Below are 20,238 nucleotides of genomic sequence, written 5' to 3' on the forward strand. Positions count from 1 at the left end.
GTGTGTTTGTGTATGCATTTGTGCATACATACATCTTTTCCTTTCTTAATAAAGTTACTTTTATAAGTTACTGCCACACATAGCCATTAAAATCACTTTGATTTTCTTTTTTTTTTTGGCCCCAAATAATGATCCGGATTCTCTCAAAGCATTGTGCTATTCTTTTCAGATAAGCCCCATTCCAAAATAACTCTCCCGTTACCCTATAGTTCTTCAAAAATCATGCCTTCATCTGTGACATGTCCTTACATTAAACAAAGTTTCCAATGAGAAAAGAATATCCACATCAACTCTCATTCCCCTTAGTGAGAAAAACGAAATAAAACAGAATGTATCCTCTGGAAGGTGAAAGATTCCATGTACCATCAAGAACAGACCCTAATTCCTTTCTCAGTTTTCCCAGCTGTATCTGTTATTACAACATAATGTTTTCATAACTGGTGGGGTTTTTTGTTGGTTGGTTGGTTTTAGAAATTATTCATGACTACAATGGACTGGGTTAATTTATTTATGATATTTGTCTGTCCAGCACACCATGTATTCTGTTAATAGACATCATTGCCTAGCCACAGGTATAGACATGTAACATAGATGTAATGGTTACCATTCAAACAGAATCATACAGAATTCTTTCTGGAGTTAATATGCAAATGTTGAGAGAAGAAATTTCTCTCTTTCCACTGCATTTGCGAAATTGGGAGGATGTGAATCTGGTTAATAGTCACCATCTTGGAGAAAGCCTTCTGCTCCAGCATAAAGCCCAACAGAGACGAGCAGTAATAAAAGGCAAGCAGTGTGACTCCTGGCCGCACAGGATCAAGATTCCAGTACCTGAAGCTCTGATTCCACCAGCTCTCTATCCTGCTTCATCAGTTTGCCCACTCCACATTCCCACCAGCATAGAGATATGATGTAATACTTTTCATCTTAAAATCAGGGCAAAAAAAAAAAAAAAAGATTAATTTTATAGCACCCCCAACCACTAGCCCACTTCCCTACATACTCTTCAAAAAAGTTGTCTCTGACCACTCCGATTGTATCCCCTTCTTCTTTATAAGTTTTAATAATGTTATCTTTGTTTCATTCATAAGACTATATGCAACACATCATACATGATGAAAGAGAATAACCTAACTTAAGAAATACAACATCACCACTTTTGTTTCACATGCCCCTGTGTTCCTTTATATCCCATTCCATTGCCTTCCCTAGAGAAAAAGTTACCATCTTAAATTTTGTGTATGTCATTCCTTTTTAATTATTAACAGTTTTATCCACATAGTTTTCCATAAATAACATACCATTTCCCTTGACATATTTGTCAGACTTTTGTGTTTATCTCTTCACTGACACTGCTGTTGGCCTGGTCACCAGCCATCTTCATATTGCCAAATTCAAAAGAAAGGCCTCAGTCATCACTATCTTGACCTATCAAGAGCTCTCAACATGCTTTATTGTCCCCTCTCTTTTGAATATTTGTTTTGATTTCTCAGGAAGCACCCTGTGTGGTCGTCAGCTTCTTCACTGAGTGATCCTTCTCAGTCTCTTTTGCTGGATGCTTCCCATTTTTCTAACTTCTCTGTTAGAGTCCTAGGGCTTAGACTTTTATTTTTCTATACTCACTTCCTGGGTGATCTCATCCAGACCATAACTGTAGAGTTGACGACTTCAAAATATAAGTCTTCAGTTGTAAACTCTTTCCTAAATTATAGGTTTGTTTATCCAACTGACAGCTCTGTCTCACTGGGAAGTTCAGTACCATATCAAACTTATTATGTATAAAATCAAGCTCTTTATCTCATTCTTCCTCTGTCATTCCATTTCATTTTTTTAGTTGCTCAATAAAAATCTCTGAATCAAACTTAACTCCTCTCTTTCCTTCACACTCACAGCACACATTCTAACCATTAGCAAATCCTATTTTCTTTGCCTCAAATGTAGCCAGAATCCAACTTCTTTCTAGCACTCTATTGTTACCATTCTGGTGCAAATTACCATCTTCTCCTTATTACTCAGGATTCTCTAGAAAGAGAACCAATAGAATGTAGATATAGATACATAGAGTCATGGACATAGATGTATATATGAGATTTATTATAGGAAGTGGTTCTTGGAGTCATAGAGGTCGAGAATTGCTGTGATCTTCTATCTGCGTACTGAAGAAACAGGAGAGCCAGTGTTGTAATTCAGTCTGAGTCCAAAGGCCTGAGAAGGTGGGGCAGGGTGGGAGGGGTGGGCAGATGATGTAAGTCCCAGTGTGAGTCCAAAAGCCAAAGAACCGGGAACACTGATGTCCAATGACCAAAGATGGGTATCTCAGCTCAAACAGAGAGAAAGAATTCACCGTCCCTCTGCCTTTTTGTTCTATTCAAGATCTCAAGGGGTTGGATGATACTCACCTGCATTGATGAGGGCAATCTTCTTTCCTTAGACTACTGATTCAAATGCCAATGTCTTCTGGAAACCTACTCACACACACATACACACAAACACCCAGCAATAATGTTTACCAGCTAGCTGGGCATCATGTCTCCCTTGGATTATTGCAGTTACTGAGCTCTTAATTTTCTCTTTGCCACTCTCTATAGTCTTTTCTCAATATAATAGACAGAGTGATCTTTTAAAAACATAAGTAACCCCATATCCCTTCTCTGCTCAAAACCCTTCACTGCTTGCCATCTTGCTCAGAAAAACAAATTAAAATCCTTAACACAATCTAGTGTCTGATTCCATTTCCATATCTGCCTTCATCTCCTGCACTTCCCTTCATATCTTCTGTTCTAATTATTCAAACCTATGTGATATTTCTCAAACAAGCTGAACCTATTCCTGTCCCATGCCCTTGGAACTTATTATTCCTCCTGCATGACAGGCTACTTCTGGACTACCTCATGACTCTGCCTCACTTCATTCATATCTCTCTTATTATGTGGCAACTCTTTTCTAAAGAGTCATTCTTCATTCTCTTTCTGTCCTGCATTATTTACATTATAGCACTCATCAACTTTGAATATTTCTTTCTCTGTCTATCTCTATATATAACTTATTTGTTTATTGTCTAACACGAGGTTCTCAGTCAAGACACTATTGGCATATTGGCCCGAATAATTGTCATGGTGGCCTTACTTGTACATTATGGATGTTTAGCAGTGTCCCTGGCTATATTCACTAGATGCCCGTAGCAACAGATGGGACAATCATCTGAACATTGCCCAATATCTTTTAGGGGTTAAAATCACCCCAGTTGAGTACCACTGTTCAAAACCCAAGTGAGTATAAGCTTCAAGAAAGCAAAGACTTTGCATCTATATTATTGATTGCTATATGACCAATTCACAAGTGCTCAAAAATATTCATTAAGTGAATGAAAGTATGGATTCTATGAATTATCTCAATATTCTTCCCATTAATATGAACACTTTTGCCTATTTTTAAAATTTTATTTTATTTAAATTCAATTAATTAATATAGAGTGTATTATTAGTTTCAGAGGTAGAGTTCTGTGATTCATCAGTTGCATGTAACATCCAATGCTCATTACATTGCATGCCTCTTTAATGCCCAACACCCAGTTACCCCATCCCCCCCACCTTGCGTCCAGCAACCCTCAGTTTGTTTCCTATAGTTAAGAGTTTCTTACGGTTTGTCTCCCTCTCTATTTTCATCTTATTTTATTTTTCCCTCCCTTCCCCTATGATCCTCTGTTTTGCTTAATTTTATTTGAAATGGCCTTTGTCCTGTACAACCGAAAGATTTGTCAAAATATTTGGAAAATATAGAAAGAAAATGCATGGCAGTAAAAAGGAGTAAATTTTCAAGATGACAAAGATCAATTGTTTAAAAAAGCCAGATTTGTATGTTAATGCACTGGGATAAAAGTGGTCTTGGGTAATAAGCTTCAAAAGGGCAAATTTTCTACAGTTAAAATAGTTGATTCTTCAGTGTGTACTGTGGGGAAACAGACATGTCACTCATTACACTTCTCTTAGTAAATACCTTTTGTAACCTAATAATCAGATTCTTCTCTAGGCATCACTATGTTGGAAAACAGTCCATCTTCCACTCCTTCTCTAGTCCTGTGCTTAAACACTGTTATAGTACATTTTTTTCTAAAGTATCCTCGGAATTCGTACATGACTAAGTCAGCAACTTTGATTTTGAGATGTTCATTGTTTAGTAATAGAGACGCAGGTACACAAATAGTTAAAATCAACTATGGGAGATGTTTTACTAAAGATGTGTATCTATCTCCATAAATCTCTATCTGTATGTGTATCTATATTCCTATCTATAAATGGAAGCTCACAGGACAAAGCTGTTAACTGCACCTGGGAAGATGAGCAGGCATGTTCAGAGAGGAGACATTTGCCTTGGGGTTTTATACAATGAATAGGTAAATGATGAAAAGATGTTCACTTGGTGAATAAAGGAAGTAGACTATTCCTGACAGAGAGAATAGCATGTAAAAAGGATTGGGAGTGTGATGAAATTTGATATGTAAAGGGAATCCTGAGTGATTATGTGTAGCTGGAGTATACAGTGTGTGAGGAGGGAGGCCTGAGGAAAGAAGGTGAGATGAAGGAGACCAGTTCATTAAGGGCCTTGTAAGTACCATTCACATGCATGGATTTTTATCCTATAGGTGAGTTGTATCCACCCCACATTTGTGGGGAAGAGAGTCATATGTTAAGATATGTATTTCTGGAAGACCACTCTTCATCTCTGTGGTTAATATATGGTGGGGGAATACATGACAGAAAGGATGTCCAATTAAAATCTTCCTTCCTTCTAAGGAAGGAAGATAAGTAATCAAACTAAACCAGGAGAAATGGGGATCGAGAGGTGAAGGTAGATTTGAGTAATATTTATATGTGTGAATCCATGAGTCTAGGTGATTGAGAAAGTGCGCAAGAGAAGAAAGAGTAAAAGTTGTCCCTGAGGGTTCTATCTCGGGCAATTTGAGACTGAAGATATTGTGGCAGTTATCACATGGAGAAAAAGAAAGACAACCTACCCATGGTCTCTTCATGATTAGGGCAATGCTTGGTGTTCAGATATTTCCCAGTTGCCATGAATACTGATCACTACTATTCAAATGGGAAATTCAGATGGAGCAGGAAAAAAAATATTAAACATCTGGGGTATCTCTGTACCAGTGTCATATTGTAAAAGACAGTGTGGCTTTGAAATCTTGATCCTGAAATCACAAGGCAGACTCTTAAAATATCAACTGTCTTTGGCTGAACCCTTTTAAAGAAATGACTCCCAGCTTTCCATGTTTATGAACTCCTTCATGGACAGTCACGGCAACTTATTTTCTTGGCTTCAGCCCATCTCTTTGAGTTCACCACTTTTATGTGTGTCTCACTCAATCTACATTATACGTGTGACTTGGCAAGTCTTAGGAATGTGACTGTTAGTGAGTTAACACTGCCACCTAGCATCTGAAAGCAATCTTTGTCTTCTAACAAGAGAATCCCTGTCTCTCCTCCACGCATCATTGCCAGAACTCCTACCTTGAAAGGAGCTTGCTTACGATTAATTAGCATTGCAGGTGAAGAGCTTCTAGTTTTTACATCGACATTTCAGCATTCTGTGCTAAATGTCTGAAGTGTCCATCACTGGAAAGTGCCAGAGAGAAGTCAGGACAGCTGTGTGTTTGCATGTATGCTGGGTATGCACCTATGTTCCACTTCAGGATGGAAAGAGGGAAGAAAAAAGTGCAGCTGGAGTGTCCATCACTGGAAAGTGCCAGAGAGAAGTCAGGACAGCTGTGTGTTTGTATGTATGCTGGGTATGCACCTATGTTCCACTTCAGGATGGAAAGAGGGAAGAAAAAAGTGCAGTTGGACCTGTGCAGAAGGCAACAACAAATCACCAAAGAAAGGCATAGGTGTCAGGAATGGAACAGGGGTTGGTGAGGCAGAGAGGGTGTAGGGAAATGGATGAAGGGGCAGGAGGTGAAATGGCTTAGGCAGGAAGAAGAAAGGAAAATGTAAATATTTTGAGTCCTAGAAGAAGGAAGAACATTTTCCAGATCTTTCCTTTTTCTCTCTTCTCTCCGCCTTCCTCCTCCTCCTTTTTCTGTACCTCCTCTTTTCCTCATCATTCTTTTTTGGCTGAATGCAAGGGCTCATTGCAGAGTTGCTGGTCATACTACATAGAACCACCATTTCTTGGTCACGACCTGGCTTTTTTTTTTTTTTTTTTTGATGTCTATTTCTTGGATTTGAATACAGTGTTTTGTGTGCTTTATTAATTTCTATGTGTGTAATGCACAAATGGAATATACTTGTTCAGGTCAGTCATTATTAAACGTGTCTAAAGGTACCTGGAGGTTCTAAACTCCAAGCAGAAAGTATTTGTTGTTGGGATTTTACAGAGATCACAGAAATGTGCCCCTTATGCATCTAGGTGTCTTTGCAGAGACTTTTCTGAAAGCAGATCCTTCATGTACTCTGAGCTGGGTTTAAGAACATTATTTCTCCCTGCTGCCCTCTGCCGTGACAGTTTGATGTTCAAAGTCTTTAAAGGTTTGCTTTAGGAAAATGTTTATACCTCTGAAAGAGAGTACCCAGGTCCTGATTTCCTATGGTGTTTTCTTACCAGCAACAAACCCGCACCAAACTCCCAATTTGTCACTGTCTGGCTTACTTCCTGGGTGGCCACCTTTTTTCTTTTCCTGCTTTTCTCCTTTTTACACTTTCTCCAGGGTAAACAACCTATTAGTTTAATCACCTAACATTCATATTCCCTGTTTCTCATAATGTATGTGTTTGTAAGTGTATGTCTGTGTGTCTCTCTTGGGCCACCATGAAGGAAGAACTGATTCTACTCCAAAGACCTGGCAAATTCCCATAGTAAGAGACCAGTCAGGGATAGAATTCAGGCTGTTTCTGTTTCCTACACTGACCATTTCTACCCTTTTTCCTTCTGTGACTGTCCTTGGGCCTTTCAACCTGTCTCCATGGCATACTGTGTTTTCATCTTCCCCCCAAACTAGCTCAGCATGGGACTCTCCTAATGCTTGAGAAAACCATTAATGAAATCAAGTCGAGAACATTCCTTTGCATCAAGCCATCCCATATTATTCCAAACACCATTTTCCTTCTTAAATAGTCTCCTATATGTATGTTACTTTTTTGTTGTTGTTAAATAACATTCAATCAGGCTTCTCTTCTTGGGCTAACATCAACCCCCTTATCACCTTGTGGTCATGGAATACTCAGAAGTCAAACTGTGTCATGCTTATTGCCCTACAGTGTTACCTTAATTGTACTCCAAGCGCAGCAGGCCTTTTTCCATACTGGCCCCCCCCCCCCCCCCCCCCCCGCCACCTTCATCCCTGTAATCTCCATGTGAAAATTTCACAAGAACCCAAGCTCCTATAACCAGGGCTGCAGCAAAACCAGCTGACAACAGAGTTGCATTGGGCAGTCTAACAATAAGAATTAAAGGGCGCCTGGGTGGCTCAATTGGTTAAGTGGCTGCCTTCGGCTCAGGTCATGATCCCAGGGTCCTGGGATCCAGCACCACGTCTGGCTCCCTGCTCAGCAGAGAGCCCGCTTCTCCCTCTCCGTCTGCCTGCCACTCCGCCTACTTGTGCTCTCTCACTATCTCTCTGTCAAATAAATAAAATCTTAAAAAAAAAAAAGAATCTTTAAAAAAAAAGAATTAAAATCATTCATCTTCTTTCTTCCCATTGGCAGCCAGGGGAGAGCTGGGGGAGAGGCTATGAATTGCAGCATTTCCAAGGCAACCAGAGGGAAAAGGTAGAAGGTTGAAGATTTAGGAAGGTAGTGACACAAGTTAAGGAATGGGTCAGGGGTCTCTTATTTTGCATGGCAATTCTGCACTTGAGTAATTTATGCTTCATTCAGTTAAATGTATTATGTGCTTTGGGTTTGGTATTATAGTGACATAGTTTGCTTTATGATAATACTGCATCGATTTAACCCTTTATGATACCACTTGGACTCCTCTGTTCTGATTGGATCTAGTGACAGATTGATTAACTTAAGAAATGTCTTTCTTAATGGTTTAGGGAAATCCATTAATTTAAATTACAGTTTCAGATTTTCAAATAGATTTTTAGCATTGTGGATTTGGGGTGGGGGGCATGACAACAACTATTCCTCTCTCTTTTCTTCCCCCAACCTCTATTAATCCTGTGAGAATTCTAAACACCTTATGTCTCAGTGCCTACAAATCGCTCAGACAATAAAATGTTTATAGTTGAACTCCACTCAGTGAAGTGTGTCTCTTATGAAAAAAAAGATTGTTAGTTGGAGCTGGAAATATACAACAGACACCCACAGGAAGGCATACAAGCACAAATCACATGAGGGCATACAGCACTTCATACTGAATTGCTGCAATGAACCATTTAGAATGATCAGGACCTAAAGACAATACAGAATTCATAGAGAAAGGCCCTCAAAGATTATTTTGTACATGACACTAAAGCCAAAGGTTAATTTTCCTCCTCAACTTCATCCAGACATTAGGGTCTACCCTGAAACATAAAAATGGAGAGGCTTTGCAGTGTTTATTTTATAATGTCTTTCTTTTTTCTTATTTGTTACACACCCTTAAGGAAGAAAGCTTTAAGTGTAGAACATAAAATTGGGTATAATTTAAACATCAGGGGTTAAGAGTGGGTTTCTTCTTTATTTAAGCTTCTTAATGCTCCTGAGATTCCTTTTCCTAATCTATGAAATGGAATGAGGGTGCTTTCAAATCTTTAGTTACAAATGAAATTATAGATAGTTATGCTCTTTTCCGCAGTTTAGTTATGTTTCTCACATCACCCTTATCCTCTATAGCATATGCATACGTAGCATTTTTTAAATGCAGATGGCACAGTCTCTAGAGCTATAGAATGAAGGTAGTATTTATCTCAGAATTTCTATAGCTCTGATTACCTAAATATACTAATAGAAAAATTAGGCTAAGAAAAAACAGTAACTAAGCAAGATGTTCTCCTACTCATAGAGGGTATTCAAACTTCAGAAAACGTATCAACCAACCTACAATTACTTGGGGAAAGGCAAAAGGAAACTGGGTGTAGACGATTATATTTATATATTTTAGTCTTTTGCCATGACATTTGTAAATGGTGAATTTCTGAAAACAGGAAGATATACCAGACTCAGTTTATAGGCCACCTCAGATACACATTTTCCCTGTTTTCAGGCTGAGGCAGGATTAGAAGACATTATCCATGGGTCTCTCACAATTCTGCAAGTCTTATAGGCAGAGGTTCCTTGGTTCCACAGATAAAGGTAGTTTCTCCCTTCAGAGCAAGAAGCAGGTTTGCTTAATATCTGTTCTACTAGAGATCATGTCTGTCTCCAGGGCAAAGGTCAGACAGGCTTACTGTCCATTATAGAAGATTTGAGTTCACTAAGCTCTGAGTTATGCTCCTAAAATGGGACCTACTGTGTATTCAAAGTATAAGGTTATACTGTATAGGGTTATACCTGACCCCCTTACTGACTCTGCGGGAACTGGGGCTCAGGGATGCAGGAATGCTGACATCCTGGCTAATGATATCATTGCCAGTAATAAAGTCCTTCCTCCCTTGCCCAGTGGTCCCATGTCTTCTGCCAACATTTATGAAACTGAGGCACGCTAATTTGTTAGCTGGCAAGGAGAGTGAAATCTCAGACCTGTCATAGTTCTTGATGAGCAGCAGCTTGTACTTTTCCCTTAGTCCTAGGTCCAGGTCTCTACAGTTGCTGACCTCACCATCATGGACTATGAGGTCTATGTGGTCCTGGCTCAGAGCCCACCCTTTGGCAGCTTACTGGCTAGACTGACCTGCAGAGGCACATGCTTGGAGAGACCCCCAAGTGACGCAGTTCAGAAGTGCAGGAAAGTTAGTGCTCTTAGGTGAACTCTGCTGCAAGGGAGAGAAAGGACAGGGAGGGAGTCTACAGATAAATGTATCTCCCTATCTCCTCTTGCAGAGACTCTTCAGAGATGTATTTTTCTCTTATCACCTTTCTAAAGGTAGTTCGTATGGCCAGCTCACTAATGTCCCTCTTTATATTTGTCCTTCTTCCTTCCTTCCCTTGCTCCTTTCCTCCTCATTTCTACTTCCCTGGGATTAGATTCTTTAACAAATAGTAGCATGTAAGTTTTTGCCACAGGTTTTGTTTTCTAGAGAACCCTGGTTAAGAGAGAGATTTAGGACACTTGTACTCCAGTGCCTAAATTTTTGCAATTAAAGTAACTATGAATCAAAATTATTTTAATAGAAGGCAAATATGTGTGCAAATTGGCTAGCTGTCCATGCAAGCTTTTTAAACATTGAGAAATCTGGCAGAGTCTAAAAGGTGGCCTTCTCTTAGGCACAGCACCAGGGTCAGCCTTCTTAAAGACTGTGTTGTTCATCTTCCTATGATAAAAACGCTGCCAAATAATATTCTTAGTTGATCACTCTCTGCAGCTTTAGAAATCAAGATATGATGTGGTCCATTATTATTATGATCATTATCATTGTTTTTTACAATGTGTCTGACCAATAAGATAGTATGCGCTTCTGACTTATTTAGGAGAAATCTTCAATTCTGGATTCCAAGAAGATCTAGATATCTTGGTTTTAGGTCTGTATTCATATTGTTTTTGACATGGATGAGATTTGAAAATTGATGCCCAAGATGTAGATCATCAGAAGAGGGAAGAGAGGACCTATATAGATCAGGGGTTAAAAGATGGACTTGCTGTTTGATAGGCTTGAGTTCAAATGGTACTTTCACCACTTCCTACCTGTCAGTATTTATCAAACACCTTCATGTGCTGTTATGTGTTTGATTATATCCCCCCAAAATTTCATATGTTGAAGTTCTAACTCACAGTACCTCAGAATGTGACCTTATTTAGAAATAGGTTCATTGCAGATGTAATTAGTTAAATTAAGATGAGTTCATTAGGATGAGGCCTAATCCAATATGACTGGTATCCTTATAAAAAGAAAACACTCCAGGGGTGCCTGGGTGCTCAGTCAGTTGAGTATCCGACTCCTGATTTCAGCTCAGGTCATGATCTCAGGGTCCTGGGATGAAGCCCCATGTTGGGCTCTGCACTCAGCAGGGAGTCTGCTTGAGGGTTCTTCCTCTCCTTCTCCCTCTGGCCCCTCCCCCATTCCTTCTCTCTCTCTCTCTCAAAAAAAAAAAAAAAAACCTTAAAAAAATAAACAAAGAAAAAGAAAACACTCCAACATAGATATATACAGAGAGGGACTGTCATATGAAGATGAAGGCAGGGATGAGCATGATGCTTCTACAAGCCAAGAAAAGCCAAATTCCAAGAAAATTATGAAGCTAGTAGAAAAACTAAGAAGCTAGGGGAGAGGCATAGAACAGATTCTTCCTCACAGCTCTCAGAAGGAACCAACCCTGCCAATACCTTGATCTTGGACTTTTAGCCTCCAGAACTGTGAGACAATAGATGTCTGATGTTTAAGCCACTAACTTTGTGGTACTTTGTTATTGCATTCCTAGTAAACTCATACATGGGCTTTCCATCATGCTCAAAGCAAGACATATAGAGGTGAACAAAATATAGATATAGTACCTGCTCTCATGGAACTTACAATCTAGTATGAAATAATAAATAGATGAACACAATATAATTATACAATATAAGTATAAATTGTGATGTATTAGGAGAGAAAGAAAAGGGACACTGTGGGGGAAAATTGGTGTTAGGGACCAGTGGTTACTACCTTAGATGGAAAGTCAGTAGTGGTTTTTCTCAGGATGTAACCTCTAGGTAGAGAACTTCCATTTAAAGAGACTGGGGGTTAGGGCACCTGGGTGGCTCAGTTGGTTAAGCGACTGCCTTCGGCTCAGGTCATGGTCCTGGAGTCCTGGGGTCGAGTCCCACATTGGGCTTCCTGCTCAGCAGGGAATCTGCTTCTCCCTCTGACCCTCTTCCCTCCCGTGCTTTCTATCTCTCATTCTCTCTCTCTCTCAAATAAATAAATAAAATCTTTAAAAAAAAGAAAAAGAGACTGAGGGTTAAAGAGGTTGAAGTGAGAGAGATAACCACATGTGAAAGCCTGGAGACCAGTGAGAGCTTAGAATACACCAGAAATTTAAAAAGCAAAATATTTCTATTCTCTATCCTGGTGTGTGAAGGAAGAAGGGCAAAAAATCAATTAGAAGTATACCAAGGTCACATCACTTAGGTTATCCAGTTGGAAACTATTCAAGGACTATATATGTATTTACACACCAATATTTTATGGCATACTACATTATTTTTTTAATAATTTTTATTGTTATGTTAATCACCATACATTACATCATTAGTTTTTGATGTAGTGTTCCATGATTCATTGTTTGTGCATAACACCCGGTGCTCCACGCAGAATGTGCCCTCTTTAATACCCATCACCAGGCTAACCCATCCCCCCACCCCCTCCTCTCTAGAACCCTCAGTTTGCATACTATATTATTATACACCAAACTACACTGATGTTATAATGAAGCATGATTTATGCATACAATCTCAAAGCATCATGGTGCTTTATTATTTGGCATTCCTTTTCTCCCTAAGTAACATCAGTATACAGAAAAGACTGGCAAAAACACCAGTTATGTGTGAAATATGTGATACCTGTTAAGTTTAACATGAAACATGACACTTAAAAGCAAACTGGTGACAAATTCCCGAGGCTGTTTGTTCACTCCCATTTAAACCAAGTTACCTGCTTCCATTTAAACAAGGAAGTGGCAGAATCAGTTGTACGTGTAAAGCCTTATTCTGGCTTTTGTGCAGAGGACAGATGGAGAAGACAAGAAGGAAAGAGAGTAGGTCAGTTGAAAATCCATCCCAGCAGGCTAAATGAGAGATCAGGTGGCCTTCACTAAGGTAAATGCATGGGAGATGGAGCAAAATGGGCAGTTGGCAGATTTAGTGTGAAACAAGAACCAATAGAACTTGGTAATTATTTGGGTTAGGGGAATGAAGGAGAAGGAAAAATCAAGGTGATGTCTAGGTGGCTGGCTTGAGCAGATGGTTGGACAAATGGCAATGTTATTTGCTGAGAGAGAAAATGGAGGAAGAAACAAGTTTGTATTCTTGTGTGTAAAAGAAGTTGAGATAAGACAGAGGAGAAGAATCAGGAGTTTAGTATTATAAAGTTGAGGTCCCTTGAGATAAATAGAAATGCCAAGTGGGCAGATGGTGTACAAGTTTTGACTTCAATGTAAAGGTCTGGGCTAGAGATAATAATTTGTTTTTCATCAGCCTATAAATGGTGCTTAACATATGGGAATGGCTAGGAAGAAAGTGTAGAGGTAGAAGACAGAATGTACACTTAGGCCTTGAAGTAGATTTTAGGCAAATTATTTAACCCCTTTGAAACTTAATTCTATCACCTATAAATGGGAATAACATTGCATACTCTTAAAGTTATGTGTGGGTTAAATGAAATCATATCTATCTGAAAATGCAATGCAAATCATAAGAACGGAATGTATGGTGGTTATTATTATAATCACATTATTATTTCTGCTTGGTACTAAAAAGATAGAAAAGATGAAAGTAGAGACTAAACAACAGAAAAAAATGTCTTTTGAGAAGCTTCAATAAATAAGAGAAATTAACTCATTTAACTCTAAAATGCATATCAGAAGCAAATGAGGATGGACCCTGAGATGTGACCCACTGTATTTGGCTGTAAGGCCATTCCAGAGAACTACTTTGCCACCATGGCAGAAATCAAATGCGTACAAAGGAGAGAATTTGAGTAGTTCTTAGCAAGAGCAGAAGGCAGTTCAAGTGAAGATTTTTCAAATGAAAGGATTGTGTGTATTATGAAAGGGGGGAAAAAAAGGTAATTAAAGGGGAAATTGCAGGTGTTAAATGATGTATTGAAAGTCTGATTTAATTGCTGCAAAAGATATTGACATAAGAGCCAGAGACCCTCCACCGGAATTGAACTTGGACTCATATCCTGAGAGGCTCTTGGTCTCTAGCACTGATAATTACAATGGCCACACTGAGGAGAGAGTAGTTTGAGAATGGGTAGCTGGGTTCCTTGTGAGTGTGGGAAGGCAAGAACTTTAAGGATGGTAGAAAGGAAAGAATAAGACTAACCATTGAAGTAGGTAGTAAAGAAGGAATACTTTGTGCCTAGGAAGGACTTGAAGGCCTGAGTAAAATGGATGAGACCGACAATTCTAAAAAGGTTAAATTTTAGTAGGAGAAGAGGCAGGTAAGAAAGGAAACAAATTTTGGACCCCAAATTCTTATAATAATGGTATGCAAATTCCTGGGTGAGTGAGGTCAGCAGAAGTAAATGAAAGCTTGAACAGTCATGAGATGACATTGCTACTTAGATCAATCACGTTGGTATTGAAATTGGAAGTATAGTAGTAGAGACAGATAACTTTGTAGTTATTCAAATAAAATTAGTCCAGATGAAAGGTATACTTAACTAAGGTAATGCATGGGAGAGCTTAAAGCATGGGTTCAAGCAGGTAGAAGGCAACTGTTCGTGTAAGTGTGAGTGCACACTGAATTAGACAGGACTAATAGGATCACTCATTCATGTGAACTTCAAATTACATGAAGCTGAAGGAAGTTTATGACTCAGTGGTTCTTAATTATTTACATGGTATAGAAGAAGCAAACTGACTCTGTTCAAAGACTATATCTTCTTTTTATTTATTTTATTTTATTTTATTTTCTTCATTTTCTGGTTCTTTATTCAGAGGAGTAGAAAATGATTTCTGACATGTACATGGGGGGAGCTTTCAAAGCCATGATTTGATTTACTTTACAACAGGTATTACCACAGAAGAGATTCTAAATATTAGCGAACAACATAAGTCATCATTAACTTAATGCCCCAGTCTTTAACAAAAGGAAAGACAACAAAATTTAAGAGGTTGGGCCATTCTGGAATATCGGTAAGGGGAAACTTCTTTTTTTTTTCTTTAAATTTTTCATTGTTATGTTAATCACCATACATTACCTCATTAGTTCTTGATGTAGTGTTCCATGATTCATTGTTTGTGCATAACACCCAGTGCTCCACGCAGAATGTGCCCTCTTTAATACCCATCACCAGGCTAACCCATCCCCCCACCCCCCTCCCCTCTAGAACCCTCAGTTTGTTTCTCAGAGTCCATCATCTCTCATGGTTCATCTCCCCCCCACCCGACTTACTCCCCTTCATTCTTCCCCTCCTGCTATCTTCTTTTTTTTTTCTTAACATATATTGCATTATTTGTTTCAGAGGTACAGATCTGTGATTCAACAATCTTGCACAATTCACAGCGCTCACCATAGCACCTACCCTCCCCAATGTCTATCACCCAGCCACCCCATCCCTCCCACCCCCCACCACTCCAGCAACCCTGTTTGTTTCCTGAGATTAAGAATTCCTCATATCAGTTAGGTCATATGATACATGTCTTTCTCTGATTGACTTATTTCACTCCACAAAACACCCTCCAGTTCCCTCCATGTCGTTGCAAATGGCAAGATCGCATTCCTTTTGATGGCTGCATAATATTCCATTGTGTATATATCCCACATCTTCTTCTTTATCCATTCATCTGTCGATGGACACCTTGGCTCTTTCCACAGTTTGGCTATTGTGGACATTGCTGCTATAAACATTGGGGTGCACGTACCCCTTCGGATCCCTACATTTGTATCTTTGTGGTAAATACCTAGTAGTGCAATTGCTGGATCGTAGGGTAGCTCTATCTTCAACTGTTTGAGGAACCTCCATACTGTTTTCCAGAGTGGCTGCACCAGCTTGCATTCCCACCAACAGTGTAGGAGGGTTCCCCTTTCTCCGCATCCCCACCAACATCTGTCGTTTCCTGACATGTTAATTTTAGCCATTCTGCCGGGTGTGAGGTGGTATCTCATTGAGGTTTTGATTTGGATTTCCCTGATGCCAAGCGATGTTGAGCACTTTTTCATGTGTCTGTCGGCCATTTGGATGTCTTCTTTGGAAAAAATGTCTGTTCATGTCTTCTGCCCATTTCTTGATTGGATTATTTGTTCTTTGGGTGTTGAGTTTGATAAGTTCTTTATAGATTTTGGATACTAGCCCTTTATCTGATATGTCATTTGCAAATATCTTCTCCCATTCTGTCAGTTGTCTTTTGGTTTTGTTGACTGTTTCTTTTGCTGTGCAAAAGATTTTTATCTTGATGAAATCCCAATAGTTCATTTTTGCCCTTGCTTCCCTTGCCTTTGGCGATGTTTCTAGGAAGAAGTTGCTGCGGCTGAGGTTGAAGAGGTTGCTGCCTGTGTTCTCCTTTAGGATTTGGATGGACTCCTGTCTCACACTTAGGTCTTTCAACCATTTTGAGTCTATTTTTGTGTGTGGTGTAAGGAAATGGTCCAGTTTCATTCTTCTGCATGTGGCTGTCCAAGTTTCCCAACACCATTTGTTGAAGAGACTGTCCTTTTTCCATTGGACGTTCTTTCCTGCTTTGTCAAAGATTAGTTGACCATAGAGTTGAGGGTCCATTTCTGGGCTCTCTATTCTGTTCCATTGATCTATGTGTCTGTTTTTGTGCCAGTACCATACTGTATTGATGATGACAGCTTTGTAATAGAGGTGGAAGTCCGGAATTGTGATGCCACCAGCTTTGCTTTTCTTTTTCAACGTTCCTCTGGCTATTCGGGGTCTCTTCTGGTTCCATACAAATTTTAGGATTATTCCATTTCTTTGAAAAAAGTGGATGCTATTTTGATGGGGATTGCATTGAATGTGTAGATTGCTCTAGGTAGCATTGATATCTTCACAATGTTTGTTCCTCCAATCCATGAGTATGGAAGGTTTTTCCATTTCTTTATGTCTTCCTCAATTTCTTTCATGAGTATTTTGTAGTTTTCTGAGTACAGATCCTTTGCCTCTTTGGTTAGATTTATTCCTAGGTATCTTATGGTTTTGGGTGCAATTGTAAATGGGATCGACTCCTTAATTTATCTCTCTTCTGTCTTCTTGTTGGTGTATAGGAATGCCACTGATTTCTGTGCATTGATTTTATATCCTGCCACTTTACTGAATTCCTGTATGATTTCTAGCAGGTTTGGGGTGGAGTCTTTGGGTTTTCTACATGAAGTATCATATCATCTGCAAAGAGTGAGAGTTTGACTTCCTCTTTGCTGATTTGGATGCCTTTGATTTCTTTTTGTTGTCTGATTGCTGTGGCTAGGACTTCTAATACTATGTTGAATAGCAGTGGTGATAGTGGACATTCCTGCTGCGTCCCTGACCTTAGGGGGAAACCTCTCATTTTTTCCCCATTGAGAATGATATTCGCTGTAGGTTTTTCATAGATGGCTTTTATGATATTGAGGTATGTACCCTCTATCCCTATACTCTGAAGAGTTTTGATCAAGAAACAATGCTGTACTTTGTCAAATGCCTTTTCTGCATCTATTGAGAGGATCATATGATTCTTGTTCTTTCTTTTGTTAATGTATTGTATCATGTTGATTGATTTGCAGATGTTGAACTAACCTTGCAGCTCAGGGATAAATCCCACTTGGTCATGATGAATAATCCTTTTAATGTACTCTTGGATCCTATTGGCTAGTATTTTGGTGAGAATTTTTTTTTTTTTTGCTTGTTTCCACTGCATTTATTACTAATATAAAAAAATGTTAAAAAGAAAAAAAAATTCATTCTCAGTTCTCCAACGGCTCTCATCCTTCCATCTTGCCCACACAACTCCTGACCCATTTCCTCAGGGCCAGTCCAAACCGAACCTGTTCACTGCCGTTTTCACAAAAAACAACCAGTGCCAGGGATGTAGGGAAGAAGCTTAGATGAGGGCGACAGTACTGTCCAGGTTCCACCCAAAGGTAGGCCGGGTGGAGATTCACAGAATTCAGACGAAAGGGCTGGTTGCCTCACAATGACGTACTCTAACTAAAGTGGGCTGGAGAGCAAATAGGGTAGCCCGTCAGAGGCTTCAGAGGACATCTCATGGGCTTGTGTCAAACCCAGAAAAACTGACACCAGGAGAATGGGGAGACCAGGGAGGCAGTCTTGTGGAAAGTTTCACATTTCTCCCATGTTGGTAGGTGTGGAAAGTCTAGAGGGCACCAAGAGCCTCACTCATTTTGGCAGAAAAACTTACTCTAGTGTTGGGAAGTCACAAAGATGCCACGGACACTGAGAAAGGCTACGTACGAGGGGATGCACAGTTTCACAAAGCACAGTGATCACAGACCAGAGCGGTGGGGATCATGCTACTGACGTAGAAACTACAAAATCCAAAAGCAGGGAGAGTGGCCTTTCAGGGAGTAACTCTGCACCAGTCATCCATACTTGACCCCAGGTCAACCTGGTGAGTTTCACAGAGCAACTGGCAACTTTGGGGGTAGGGGCTGTCACATAAAAAGGACTTAAAACAAGCAGCTAGAAGAAGGGAATGGTAGGAAACTGCTCCAGGGCTCTCAGGAATCGAGGGCAGTACCGGGGGCTGGGTGGACAGATGCACAAGAAACAGCACCAAAGAGGTTTCCTGTTCAGCCGTCAGTTGGCGAGGGGGAAGAGGATCCAGGAGGCAGTTGAAGGGAGCAAAGATGGGGTCCTGAAGTCTAGTCTCTGGAGGCTGGATCAGAAGAAAGCCCACACACTGGCTATCAATGATGAAACACAGCTCTGGACCCCAAATTGGGGAGGTGGCGGATGGGGGTGGGTGTCACTGACTGAGGGTGGTGGGTGGAACAGCCTCACAGTAGCCATCACAGGGCCACAGGGAAACATATGGCCGCTAGGTCAGAGGGCTCCTTCCAGCCTGGATGGGAAGGCAGTCTCACAGAGGCGGTCCATTGACGCCTGGGTGGTAGAAGGCACAGAGGTCCTCATATCGACAGTGGCCCTTTTTGGCAAAGTGTCACCAGACAGGGCGGTTGGATTTGTCTTCCACAACTTGGGGGCCATCCTTGGGCGGGCAGGTATTTTTGATAAGAGACCAACTTTTGAGCCTTCGAGGATTTCTCTGCTCTTTGTGAAAGCCTCCCCTGGAAGGACCCCCATGGCCTGGTCCAGGAAAAGGAGGTTCAGTATTGGCCCCCCACCAACCACGACCATATGGGCCACACCTGGGGCCTAGGCCTCCCCGAATTGGGCCTCTGCCCCGGGGAGGAGGTGGGAGACTCAGCAGTGGTGGAATCATTGGTCCCCTTGATCCTGGAGGACCTCTGTGAAGAGAGTCTGCATTCTTTTCTGTCTGGCTCCTTTCGCTCAACATCGTGTTTGTGAGATTCATCCAGGTTGCCTGTAGCAGGAGTTCGTTCATTTTCATTGCAGTGTAGTGTCCCATTGCATGCACACACAACAACTTATTTATCCATTCTACTGATGGTGGACATGTGGGTGGATTCCAGTTTGGGGCTGACTTGGGGTCACTAGGCTTTCCATTGGCCATGCGGGGAGGGCCCAGAAGGCTGGGTGGTCCAATGGGACTCCCATCCTCCTCGTCTCCAATCTCCTCCCGCTCTGGCAGCAGGGGCTGCTGCGGTGGCGGCGGCTGCTGCTGATTCTGCTTCTTTTGTTTCGGCATCGTGGTTGCGGCCTTGGTGAGAATTTTTGCATCCATGTTCATCAAGGATATTGGTCTGTAATTCTCCTTTTTGATGGGGTCTTTGTCTGGTTTTGGGATCAAGGTAATGGTGGCCTCATAAAATGAATTTGGAAGTTTTCCTTCCATTTCTATTTTTTGGAACAGTTTCAGGAGAATAGGTATTAATTCTTCTTTAAATGTTTGGTAGAATTCCCCTGGGAAGCCATCTGGCCCTGGGCTTTTGTTTGTTGGGAGATTTTTGATGACTGCTTCAATTTCTTTAGTGGTTATAGGTCTGTTCAGGTTTTCTATTTCTTCCTGGTTCAATTTTGGTGTTTGATACATCTCTAGGAATGCACCCATTTCTTCCAGGTTATCTAATTTGCTGGCATAGAGTCGCTCATAATATGTTCTTATAATTGTTTGTATTTCTTTGGTGTTGGTTGTGATCTTTCCCTTTCATTCATGATTTTGTTGATTGGGGTCATTTCTCTTTTCTTTTTGATAAGTCTGGCCAGAGGGATATCAATCTTGTTAGTTCTTTCAAAGAACCAACTCCTAGTTTCGTTGATCTGTTCTACTGTTCTTTTGGTTTCTATTTCATTGATTTCTGCTCTGGTCTTTATTATTTCTCTTCTTCTGCTGGGTTTAGGCTTTATTTGCTGTTTTTTCTCTA

At 40.4% G+C, this 20,238-nt stretch overlaps 1 protein-coding gene across 3 annotated transcripts; it reads right to left on the reverse strand.

Annotated features, from left to right (window-relative positions):
- Window positions 1–18,822: 18,822 nt before the first annotated feature.
- Window positions 18,823–19,562, reverse strand: LOC113918218 (proline-rich protein 3-like). 3 transcript variants are annotated; one of them, XM_027586474.1, is made up of 2 exons: window positions 19,457–19,562; window positions 18,823–19,210 (listed from the first exon to the last, which is right to left on the reverse strand). In XM_027586474.1, the coding sequence occupies exons 1-2, from the start codon at window positions 19,560–19,562 to the stop codon at window positions 18,894–18,896; spliced, it is 423 nt and encodes a 140-aa protein (XP_027442275.1). In that variant the 3' UTR covers window positions 18,823–18,893. The 3 variants fall into 3 exon arrangements, with proteins under 3 accessions (XP_027442275.1, XP_027442274.1, XP_027442273.1); XM_027586473.1 differs by having other exon boundaries at window positions 18,823–19,213; window positions 19,370–19,562; XM_027586472.1 differs by having other exon boundaries at window positions 18,823–19,562.
- Window positions 19,563–20,238: the final 676 nt, after the last annotated feature.

The sequence above is a fragment of the Zalophus californianus genome, chromosome 1, assembly GCF_009762305.2.
Source record: "Zalophus californianus isolate mZalCal1 chromosome 1, mZalCal1.pri.v2, whole genome shotgun sequence".
Lineage (NCBI taxonomy): Eukaryota > Metazoa > Chordata > Mammalia > Carnivora > Otariidae > Zalophus > Zalophus californianus.

Coding starts and splice junctions, on each gene's coding strand:
- LOC113918218 (XM_027586472.1), bottom strand. CDS start 19,562: ATGCCGAAACAAAAGAAGCAGAATCAGCAGCAGCCGCCGCCACCGCAG.